Source organism: Microtus oregoni, unplaced genomic scaffold, assembly GCF_018167655.1.
Source record: "Microtus oregoni isolate MIOR12 unplaced genomic scaffold, Mior012 000046F_ref0000063, whole genome shotgun sequence".
NCBI lineage: Eukaryota > Metazoa > Chordata > Mammalia > Rodentia > Cricetidae > Microtus > Microtus oregoni.
The window spans coordinates 1341417-1354136 of record NW_024543220.1 but is presented as its reverse complement, the minus strand read 5'-3'; the positions used below and the strand labels follow the sequence as shown (position 1 = coordinate 1354136).

Genomic DNA, 12720 nt, shown 5'->3' with positions numbered 1-12720 from the left:
ATACTCATACAGACACACATACACATACACACATACATACACACATATACACATACATACATACACACATACACACATATACATACATACACATACATACACATATACACACATATACACATACACTCACACACACATATATACATACACACATACTCATACACACATATACACACATACACACATACATACACACATACACACATATACATACATACACATACATACACATATATACACACATATACACATACACTCACACACATACACATATATACACCCATATACACATACACACATACATACACACATATACACATACACACACATACACACACATACATACACACATACTCATACACACATACACACACACATACACACATACTCATACACACACATACATACACACGTACTCATACACACATATACATACACACACAAACATCATACACATACACACACACAGAAATTATAGACTGAGACTCCGACTCTGGAGAACTGCGGGGAGGTGGCAATCAGTTAATCAGTTAGGGTGAAGAAAATGGTTTTCTGTTGCTCTTGTTAAAATGTATTTTTATGTGTATGTGTATATAACTGTGTGAGCACATGCCACATATTCAGTTATCCTTGGAAGTCAGAAGACATCAGATCCCCCGAAGTTATAAACTGTCTGACATGGCTGCTGGGAACTGAACTCGGTGCTCTGGAAGAGCACCAAGTGCTCTTAACCACTGAGTCATGGCTCCAGCCCCTGAGTGCAGTTTTTATATGTAATTTGTCTCAATAAAGTTGATGCTTTAAGAAAAAAAAAAGAGCCAAGTGCTATGAATTCATTGGTATTCCAAACACCTTGGAGGTGGAGGAGACAAGAGGACCAGGATTTCAAGGCTGACTTAGCTGTACAGTGAGTTCTAGGCCCACCTGGGCTAAGAAAGATCCAGTTTCAAAGAAACAGAACTAAACAAAAACTCAGACGTGGGGGATTGGAGAGATAGTAAAATGTTTGTCACGCAAGCGGGAGGACCTGAGTTCAGGTCTCAGCACCCAGCAAAAGCCTAGCGCAGCAGGGTGCATATGACTGGCCCCAGAGAGACTGAGACAGACAGGAGAGCCCCTGGCTTACAGGCCAGCTCGTCTAGGGAATCAGTGAGAGACCCTGTCTCAAAATAAGGTGGAAAACAATTGACAAACACACTAGTACAAACCTCCGGCTTCTATACATGCCTGAGAACCACACATGTGTCCACGCAAATGTACATACACCACCACCACCAACGACAAAAACCTTCAGATAGGGGGCTGGAGAGAGAGGGTTCAGTTGGCAAAGAGCTAATCTTACAAGCAGGAGGAACTGGGTCTGATCTCTGTGAAAAAAAAACAAAACAAAATAAACAACAACAACAACAAAAAACCTGGGTATGGTGATCAGTCAGTCTGTTACCCCAGTTCGAAGGAGGTTAAAAAGGCAGACCCAAGCAGCTTGCAGTACAAGGCCAGCCTACCTCACCTAGGAAGTTACAGGGATGTGGGGGCCTATGTTTCTAAAAACCAAAAACCAAAGCAAGCAAACAAACAAACAAAAAAAAAACCCTGAAGAACATTTATGGTTATCCTCTGGTCTGTACACATGTACAAATGCTCTTACGTACAGGCATATCTGCACAACTCTTCGGGCACCCCCAATGGAAAGAGGGAAAACAGCAAAGGATGAATTGGAAATAGACTATCTGATCTACTTAGATGGGTTGCTAAGCCTTCAGACAGCTGTGGATGCTGCTGGAGTCCCTTGCCCAACATGTAGTCCTCTGATTCCTTAGGATTAACTGCTAGCCGGGTACAGAGGAAACGGAGGCAGGAAGATCAGACACAAAGTCCTTTTTGAAGGAACTTTGAAGCCCTTCTCTTTACCTGTAAGATACAAATTTTTGTTTCTGTCGTCTCTGGGACCAGAATGTCATGTCTTTGAAATGCAAACTCCCGGAAGATGACTCATCCCAAGGGCTGGAAAGAGCTATGCAGAAACAAACTAGTAAAGAAAAACAGTTTCAAATCTTTTTCACAAATATTAGTAGAAAAGGCTTTTACTACCTCAGCAAGCAATCTTAACTGACAAAAACAATTTGGAGGCAGCCATTCCTTAATAAAAGTTGCGTGTCACCATGCTGGGTACATGGCTAACGTTTTAAAATGGGAGTCATAATATCTTCACCTTCATCTCTCTGCATGTTTCTCTGTCTCTAAATGTTATGTATATGTGATATTTTGTACCTTCAGGATCATATTGTTAAAGTTAATTTGTGAACAGTTTTACTTAATTGACTTACAAAATAAATGCATATTGGTAAAACTTCCTGAAAAATAGAAAGTGATCTGAATGCTTAGCAAGCTCACATGACTTAGGTAAGCTTAGATAAAAATGTTGGGGAGCCAGGTGTGGGGCGCACACCTTTGATCCCTGAAGAGATCGAGGCAGAGAGTAGGCAGATCTCTGAGGTTGAGGCCAGCCTGGTCTACATGGAGAGTTCCAGGCTAGGTCAGTGAAGGCTAGAAAGTAAGACCCTGCTTAAGAAAAAGAAAAAAAAAAGGGTGCCTGGTTCCATCCCTGTGTTCCTCTTGCCAGTGTGAGAATGCATACTAGGAGGAGGTCTAGACCCATGAATTATAAGACAGTGTTGGTAGGTTTACTAGTGTGCTCGAGCATAATATTAGTGTGACTGTCCACAGCTTTATATTTCCCAGTTCCCTCCGTAAGACAAAAGCTGTCAGTGGTTAAAAACCAAGAGAAACTATATGCAAAATTCTTCAAAGAAGGTGCTAGAGCGATGGACGCTTGCTATTCTTGCAGAAGAGTTGGTTTCGGTTCTCAGCACCCACATGGATCACAGCCATCTGTAACTCCAGTTCCAGGAGATCAAGTGCCTTTTGACCACTGCAAGCACCAGGCATCCATGTGGTCCACATACGTACAAACACTCATATACAATAAAATAAATTTAAAATGAATTTAAAAAAATTAAATATTCAAAGAAAATGAGATGTGGTTTTAATCATGAAAACTAGACAATGTATATAAAGTTCTTTTTAAGTTTTAAAAGTTCTGTGTGTGTGTGTGCGCGCGCACACACACACACACACACACACACACACACACACATGTGCACAGGTACATGTGTGCCACAGCACAGCCATGGAGGCCGGAGGACAACTTTTGGAAGTTAGTTCTCTTCTTCCATTATAGGTTCTGGGGATCAAACTCATGTTGTCAGGCTTCTAAGGTAAGAACTTTTACAAGCTTGGCGATGTATCTTCAGTGAGAAGAAACTAATGTTTGCAGAGAGAGACATGAAAAATAGTAAGACAAAGCCCAAGTAAACAACAAAAAGTAGGAAATAAATAAAGAGAAAAAAGAATGGGGGAGAGGTGCTTATATGGCTAAGATGGTTTAAGCTGAATGAATTTAAGGACTGGAAAATCAGCTTTATTATCAAAAGTTCACTGATAGAAATAAAACGAGAATTTTGTCTTCTGTTAAAATGACAAAGGTTTTTGAGGTTACTGATACATCCTTCACACGAAATTATGAAGCATTTTTTTTTCCTTCAGCTCCCACCACCAAAAACAACGGAAACAAAAATTGTTTTCTCAAAATAATTTCCTGTAGACCTTTGGTTACTTAAAACATAAGTGCTCTCTGTTAAAAGGGCTATTTTATTTACTTTATTTTTTCACAACTCTGAAAACATCTGTAATTGCTTTGGAAATCTTTTGCCACATTTGATTAAACAGATAACTTGAATGTCATCCTGTCTAAATGTTTTGGCCTTTTGACCTTTTTGACAATTGGCCCCAATTCCAATTCTAAATGTCTTTTAGTTTCAAAGTAAGTGGGGTTTTCCAGATAGCCCCTGAAAAGAACCAGAACTTTGCTCTTTTTCCTTACAGAAAGAACTGTGGGTTAAATTAATATGTTTGATATGTCAAAACACACGGGGAAACATCAAGTACAAAGTAATACTAGCACTTGTGTTTACGCCTTTGCATGGTATATGCATACATACACGTACATGTGTGCACATGCATGTAGAGGCCAGAGATCAGCATCAAGTGTCTTCCTCTACTGCTTTTCATCTTTGTTTTTCATTTTTAAATTTAATTGAAACTGAGAACTTCATTCATGCATATATCGTGATTTGGTCAAATTCACCTCTGATTCCTCCATCTCCCCACCCTTTTCCCTAAATTCATGCGCTCTTTTTTTTTTTTTAACCCACCAAGTCCACTTAGTGCTGCCCATATGAACTTGGGTGTAGCATCATCTACTGGAGCATGGGTAGCCTTTCAGGGGCTGAATCCCACTAGAATGCTTCTGTGGCCAATAGCTCCTCAGTCCTGGGTGGGGCATCATGAACCTTTCCCTGGTATGCTTGGGTTTGGGTGGTTTGATCGTGTGCAGGTCTTGTACCTGTAGTCGCCACTGCTAGGAGTTCTGTGCAACAGTCTATTTCAGAAATAAGAATTTTTGCAGACATCTTCTACTTCTGGCTCTTAGAATCTTTTTGCTCCCTCTTCCACAAGGATAACTGAGCCTTGGGTGTGACCTATTTAGAGCTGAGCACTCCACAGTCTCTGAAACTCTGCCCATTGACCAGCAGCAGGATGCTGTATTGATCACCATCTATGACTCCCCCCCCCCAAAGGCATCTCTTTTAGGGACTGCACTAATCTTAAGGTGTAAAGAAAAAACTTTAGGGTGCAGATTTATATTATGCCAATTAAGCAGAATAGTAATATCAGGCTCTTGACTAGCTACTTATAGGATTGGGGGCCCAGTTAATAGTACTAACAGTGAATTCCATCTTGTAAAACATGTGTGGAGCATGCTGTAAATTCAATCAGAAAATCGGTGGTTATTCCCTTAACATTTGTGCCACTGCTGCATGAGTGGGTACATCTAGCCAGGACAGGCATTATTGTAGTTCACATTGTTCACAAATGGGTAATTTTACTGAATACCATTCTCCCAGGTATAAGCATACAACAGTATGAAAGCTAGCCAGTACAGATGAAGCTTCCAGGTCAGTACCAGTTTTATTTCTCCATGTTCTGTGATTCAAGAATGTGATATCTTCAGCAACAGAGTCTTGCTATCAAATTCTGAAGGGTAAGAAAGAGCAATGGGATGTGGGATTCCCCTCTGTAAGCTATGAATATGTTTTATTGTCATTGATTAATAAAGAAGCTGCTTTTGGCCAATGGCTTAACAGAATATAGGCAGGCTGGAAAAGATAAAGAGAGAGAGTAGGCGGAGTCAAAGAGATTCCATGTAGACACCCAAGGAGAAAGACACCCACTAGAGTCTACAGGAATCTTGCTGGTGGGCCATGACCTCATGGTGATGCACAGATTAATAGACATAGGTTAATTTAAGATGTAAGAGCTAGCTAGCAATAGGCCTAAGTGATTGGCCAAGCAGTGTTTTAATTAATACAGTTTCTGTGTGATTATTTCAGGTCTGGGCAGCTGGGAATGGCCGGGAACGAACGAACAGCCTCTGCTTACACTGACCAAAAACTTGAAAAGTGGTAACCATACCCAGCACTGGGCATTTTATGTGATATCCTATGGTGTCTGGAAGAGATATTTTCCTCCCCATTATAGGGTAACTCTATTTAAGCTCTTTTTATATATGTATATGTTTTAGGAAGTTTCTACAGGACTGGTCTAACAGGATAGCTGGATTGAAACTAGATCCAGATCTCTCACTCTGCACTAAACTCAACTCTAAATGGATTAAGAACCTTGACATAAGACATAATACTTTAAATATGATAAAGCAGGTAATATGCTTCAATTTATAGGCACAGGAAAGAACTTTATGAAGCAGACCTTGTTGTCACAGGTTATCAAGATCAACATGAAACTAAAAATCAGTGTGGAGGTTCCTTAAACTAGAAGTGACCAGGCAGTGTGGCTCATGATTTTACTTTCAGCACTTGGCAGATCTCTGTGAGTTTGAGGCCAGTCTGGTCTGCAGAGAAAATTCCAGGACAGCCAGGACCATCCAAAGAAACCCTGTCTTGAAAAACAAACAAACAACAAGAAGCTAGAAATAAGCCAAGCACGGTAGTACACATCTTTAATCCCAGCACTTTGTAGGTAGAGACAAGCAGTTCAAGGTCAGTCTGATTTATATATCAAGTTCTAAGTCAGCCAGAGTTACATAGTGAGACCCTGAAAAAAAAAGGAAAAACATAAAAGTTAGAAAGAGATCTACCACGTTTTCCAGTTCTACTACCCTTGGGCATATTCCTGTTGTGAGTGACTGCCATCTTGGGGCATTCAGGGGTGTTCCCTCATAAAGATTGTCCCAGCTGGGCTTGCTGATGGTTTAGAACCCCACATAGTGGAATCATTCTGAGCATAAGACTCTCCCCTGAGTTCCACCTACCAACTCTTGAGTGTGGCCTGGGGGAGGGCTAAAATATATAGAGATCAGGGAAGCCTACCGAGGTGCTCCATCTATGCAGCTACTGTGAAGCCCTCACCCCTGCTGGCTAAGGATTTTCAGACGTAGTCACCTAGTGGAGAAGTGCCCACACCCTTGTAAGTAAACCCCCACGCCTGTGCTCTGTAAGGAAGCCCAGTAGACTCAGTGGTTTCCTGTGGTGGGACAATAGACTTTTATCCTATTATTAATAAATGAAATAAATGAAAGTATAACATTTGCAGTTAAATGGATGTAAATAATTATTCTTTTTTTTATACAACTGGAATCGTTACTTTTAATAAAGATAACATCCACTTTTCTACAAGTCAGTTTTCCTTAATCAGGGCTGTCCAACAAAACACTGTTAGCCATTCATGATCTGAATTTGGGGGTATGAATTAAATTACGGTACACATTAAAAGTCATGAGACATGTGTTTTGTAATAAATAAGGCAGTTACTCCTTTGTAGCCTTTTTAAGATAAGCTATTAGATCCACCCTCTCTCCCTTCTTCTTAATTCCAGCGAAGACCATTTTTGTTTCAGGGATGTACTTTTTGGGATTCTCCAAATACTCCATCAGGGTGTCCTCTCCCCAGGTGATGCCTTTGTTCTTGTTGGCATCTGTGTACGAGAATCCAGCCGCCTGACTTGTCTTCCTCCCAAACAGACTGTGGAGGTTTGGTCCAGTCGTATGCTTGCCTCCCTTTTCCACAGTGTGGCACTGGGCACACTTCTGAACAAAAATCTTCTTGCCTTTCTCAACATCACCCATTTTTAATTCGCTCCCGGGTGATCAACACCACCAATGCTGCTGCGACCCGAAGACGGACGTCCCGCTCTCTCGTAAATAATTATTCTGAATAAGGTAACTTAGACCCAGAAGGATACATCTCCGTGTTTTCTCTCATGTGGATTCTGGATTTGAAATTTGGGATACACGTGTCTAAACTGGAGTAGCCATAAGAAGTCAGTAAGCTACTAGGCAGCCATGGTGGAAGCCTGCTATGAGATAGAGCACAGGGTCCAGGCGGTATGAGCAGGGAAAGGGGAATAATGAAACATGACAGGCTAAACGGGGTGGGTATGGGAGGGCAGGGAAGAGGAGAGAGCATGGTCGGGGGAGTAACTGGCACTACAAACATTTGAAAATCCACCTTATTTTTTGGGACAGGGTGTCGTCACTGAACCTGGAGCTTACCAATTAATGTGTACGAGTGTCCATGGCGGCCAGAAAGCAGGCTCTGGAAATGGAGTTATGAACAGTTGTCAGCCATTCAGATGGGTACAGGGAACTGAACTCCAGTGTTCTGCAAGAACAGCAAGCCCTGTTGTTCTTGTTGGAGACAGGGTTTCTCCATGTTGCTCTGGCTATTCTGGAACTTGCTTTGTAGACCAGGGTGGCCTCAAACTCAAAGATCCAGCTGTCTCTGTCTCCCAAGCACTGGGATTAAAGGCCTACCCTCCATGTTGGGGTACAGCAAGCCCTCTTAAGCACTGAGCCATCTCTCCAGACCTACACATCTTACTTTTGCGGACATGCTTTCTGGGGTGCTTGGGCTGGGTAAAAACAGCTTTGCGCTTGACTGAGCTGCTGAATTACTTCTACTTCCTCAGATTTTGTTGCACTCTCTTTGAGTGAAGCAGAGACAAGTAGCCTGTGGAGCGTGAGAATACTCCCAACCCAAAGCTCTGGAATTTACCCCCACTCCAGTAACAACTGCAGTTTAGCATTATCCTGTGTTATGTTCCTTGAGTCAGTGTTCAGCGTACTTTGGCTTCCCAGAAGAACGGTTTCAAGTTGACACTGGCAGTTTTTGAATTTCATAGCAAAGAGTCTGAAATGTAGCTTTTATTCTATTAAGGTTTGGCTAGCAGGGGCGTTTTTATGTCACCAGTGATAGTTACCTCGTTTTTTTAGATGAAGTTTGTTCAAGCTGCAATGCTTATCACGTTAGCTCCTTTATCTTGGAATCTAAACTCCTAATTGTGGTTTATGACACACTTGCCAAGATATTTATCAGGTAAAAAGCAAAGTTGTTTTTTGTTTGTTTGGTTGGTTGGTTGGTAGGTTTTTGGTTTTGTTTTTTTAAAACAGATTCACATAGCAGCTGGTACTATCATAACCAAGTTGAGTGGCTAGGGTGGTATACCATATTTTATTACATAAAGCTATTTCTCAAAAAATATGAAGTTTAAGAAGGTGATCGATCATATGGAGGAGGGAATGGTGTTCCTGTTCTAATAGGTCAGGAATTGTCACCCGAGCTTCAGAGATCTGAGACATCCAGTCTGAGGAGTCAGCTAGATTGGGGAAACACAATCGATTTCATTGATCAAATCTTGGCTGTTGGAGACATTATTTGGGAGATATTTTTCAAACTCTTAGACTATCTTATTAGTCATATGAATAACTTCCCCCCGAATAATGCAATCTCTCAAAAGTGTTGCCAGCCGCCACTAACCTGACAATGCCCTCTGTGAGGATGGAAAGAAGAATCATTGACAAATCTATTAAAATTGTAGTTTGTGACATATGGATGTCTACGAAAAAGAAAATACATGGTGGCAGAGGACAGCACTAAATGACAGTCATTGCATTCAGCCGAAAGAACAACAGATGGGGGAGGGGACTGGGAAAGAAAAACTAAAGTAGAGCCCACAACCATGCTCAGCAAAGCTTGTCATCCTGATTTACTGGAAACACTTGTTCTAGTTATAAACAAAACACAGACCATATAGTTTATGTCCTTATCGGTATAATTCAATAGATTTAAATCAATTAGCCATAGAGAAATAAGCTTAACCAGTCCTGCTTGCTTTAAAAAGAACATTAATGAATAACAGAAAAACACTTAAAAGGTCAAAAGACTGCTCCGCTATGCTTTATAAGCGGCTGTAACAGCTACAGATGAGGCTTCTCATCACTTAGTTTGAGGATTCCCAGTTTATAAACTGTTCTATGCATGATACATGTAATTTTTTTTTGGGGGGGGGGGTTGGTGGGAAAGTTGAGACAAGGTTACTCTGTGTAGCCCTGGCTGTCCTGGAACTCACTCCGCAGACCAGGCTGGTCTTGAACTCAGAGGTCTGCCATCTTCTGCCTTCTTAGTGCTGGGATTAAAGGTGTGTGCCGCTATGCCCAGTTTAAAATCTAATTTTTAAAAACATGATCTGTGGGATAAGAAAGATGGCTCAGTCAGTAAAGTGCTTGCCACAAAAGCATGAAGATTTAACTTCAGTTCCCAGTACCCCCATCAAAGCTCACAAATGGCCCCATCTGCCTGTAACCCAGTGTTGCACATCTTCAGGAACTCGAGTGTTGAGATGAGCATGCTGGCACAGTGCCTATCATCCTGGCACTTGGGAGGCCAGAGACAGGTAGGCTACACGATAAGACTGTGTAAAAACCTTTTGCCCAATGTGGCTACTGTAAATAGGATTGTTTGTGTTAAATCCTAAAATCTTTGGGATGAGAAAGATAATCCAGATTGGGTAGTGTATTCTTTGTGTAAAGGCTTTTAAAAAATTCTCTTTCTTTCTTTTTTCTTTTTTAATTCTCAGAGAAGTTTTTAAAGCCTGGATCATGTGACCTTAATGTCCTATAAAACTTTCTTTCTTCCAACATCTAGTAATAGGAAATAATTTTCTATGCCATCTTGAGTTGAATATTGTAACAGGTAGTTGTGTGTATATGATTTTGTTTTGAGACAGGGTCTCTCTATGGGGCTGACCTCAAACTCATGATACTCCACCTTAGTATATTCTAAGTGCTGGGATTATAGTCTTGTACCATGGCATTTAGCTCAAAACTACATTCTAAAATTTAAGTTATTCATGCGTGTTAACTCAAAGGTGCTATGTAATTATTTATTATTAAATATTGGTCCTAGCAGAGCAGTGGTGGTGCATGCCTTTAATCCCAGCTCTTGGGAGGCAGAGGCAGGCAGATCTCCAAGTTTAAGGCCAACGTTACATAGAGATTTCCAGGATAGCCAGGGCTATACTGAGAAACTCTGTCTCAAGAGACAAACCACCACCAACAACAACACCCACTAAAAATTTAATTTTCCTTTTTCACTATTATTGTTGTTTGTGTTTTTCTTCTTTTTTCTTGATTTTTATTTTTTACTTTTGATAATTCTTTATTGGGCATTTTTTTTTTTTGAAGACGCATTCTGTGCAGAAATCCTGCAGTCCTGGGATTGGAAGCCTTTCAATAATGAAAATATCAAATACTTCAGCGCCTCAGCTTTCAGATCAGGCCACTGGAAATGTAAGGCAGCAGGCCTGACAAGGAACACAGAATGCCAAGAATTCGTTGCCTGGTAAACAAGTAACACCAGTTAATGATGAGACTGGTTATCTCCCAGCCACTGTAAAGATGCTTTATGATGGTGGCACTGGGGACCGCAGAGCAGGAAGGCCAGCCTAAGAGCCAAAACTAATGTTCAGGCAGTCTCGGGCAGGGGGTCTTTGCTGGGGTTTCTTACATTAGAATTATTTTATTAGAGATAGCTAATCCGAATATCTACTAGATTTAGAGAGAATCGTGTGGATTTCTTTTAAAGCCCACATAGAACCAGTGACCAAAACACAAAATTAGATTAAAGCCTGTGGGTACTAAGGAAAAACCTGTAATTGTAGCACTTGGGGAAAGAGGCCAGGGAGATCAGGGGTTTATGGTCAGCCTGGACTACATGAGGCTCTGTCTGTCTCAGAAAACTGAGAAGAAAAATGACAAGGAAATCTGAGGCCCAGAATAGTGCCACCAGGTAGAGAAATGAAATGGTGAAGTGGACACCGTCAACCCCAAGAGAAGACAGTGCTGTCAGGCTGTAGCGCTACCAGACTAGCAGAGAAACTGGCTCACGGCCAGAGCCGTCTTCGCTCTTCCTGGCCAGTAGGATCCAGGGACTGCTGGGCACTACTCGGGATTTTTTAATCTTGGTAACTCCTGAAACCTTTTCCCCTTTCTCTGATCAAGTCATTTTGTCTTAGTTGCCTGGGCCTTCTCCACCATTTTATTATATATCAATTTTCCTGACCAGTCATAAATGGTTTTTGGGATTGTGGGTTGCAGAACTACAATTAAGCCAAGATTGTTCTTGATGAAGAGTTGGCACGTGTGTGTACTGAAGAGCTGGGTGTAGTCTGTGGTGACTTTGGTTGTCTCCCTACCAACACACAGTCTCCGAAAGGATGTGATTAGGAAAAGGTCTCTTCTGATTTGCTACAGAACCTGTTGTCTCTACTAAAAACAAAGCTTTAGACAAAGTATACATTTGAAGCTTGTGTAGGCAAAGAGTAATTGATAATCAGGCGGAATTCAGAACTGAAAGAGTGTCAGAGTGAGCGTAAACTCTCAAAGGCCGAATGTTGTGGTACAAAGAAACCACTTGATGACTGATGTAGGCCAGCACCTTTGTAGGAATGTCCCATCAAGAGTTATCTAACCAAATCAGCTGGTTGACCGTGATTGTGCTGACACTCAGTTTTAAAGGGTTTTCTTTCTTTTGTTCTTGTTTTAATTAAGTTAAAAGAAAAGCATTCAAGAGTTCTGTTGGCTTATCTAAAGGCTCCAGGTACAGAGACAATCTCAGGCACTTCTTTCTCACTCTTTGATGCTAAGAGTAACAGGGTAATAAAACTTCACTGGGGCATAAGTAGAAATCAGCTAGGGACTTGAACAAAGCCACCTTACTTTTTAAAGAGAAACTGAGTCTAAGATGCCCAGGCTAGTCCCAAAATTCTGAGTTCAAGGGAATCTCCTGGAACTGAATTGTGGTAGTAAAAGCACTTTAGAGGGTTGAGGCGGGGGGGAATCACCAATTTGAGGCCAACTTGGGCTATATCACACAATCCTGTCTCCATAAGCCACAATGATAATTATAACTCTAGATTTTTATGACTAATAATCAATCATGTACAAGAGAATAGTGAGATACACTTTGCTATTCACCAGCTGAACAGATGAGGTCTGTCCACAGCTAGTGACAGCAAAGAAGTCGAGAAACAAGGGTTTTCAAAAATGCTATCAAAAATTGATGCCGTCTTTGGGGAACAAGGGAAGTAAAACACAGGAATACAGGTTCAGTTTTTAGATACAAACTCAAGCACTGGGATTTAAGTAGTGGTAGTCTGTGGAATCCAAGATCCTTTTCACCAGTGCACAAGGACAAGGAGACAAACATAGTCATTGCATGACTTTCTTTAAGAAAAGAATTAAGA

The 12720-nt window shown here is 41.2% G+C and overlaps 1 protein-coding gene across 1 annotated transcript; it reads right to left on the bottom strand.

Moving 5' to 3' along the window:
• Positions 1–6946: 6946 nt before the first annotated feature.
• On the bottom strand, positions 6947–7264 carry LOC121435586 (cytochrome c, somatic-like). Its single transcript, XM_041635040.1, has one exon. The coding sequence runs from the start codon at positions 7262–7264 to the stop codon at positions 6947–6949; it is 318 nt and encodes a 105-aa protein (XP_041490974.1).
• Positions 7265–12720: the final 5456 nt, after the last annotated feature.

Coding starts and splice junctions, on each gene's coding strand:
- LOC121435586 (XM_041635040.1), bottom strand. CDS start 7,264: ATGGGTGATGTTGAGAAAGGCAAGAAGATTTTTGTTCAGAAGTGTGCC.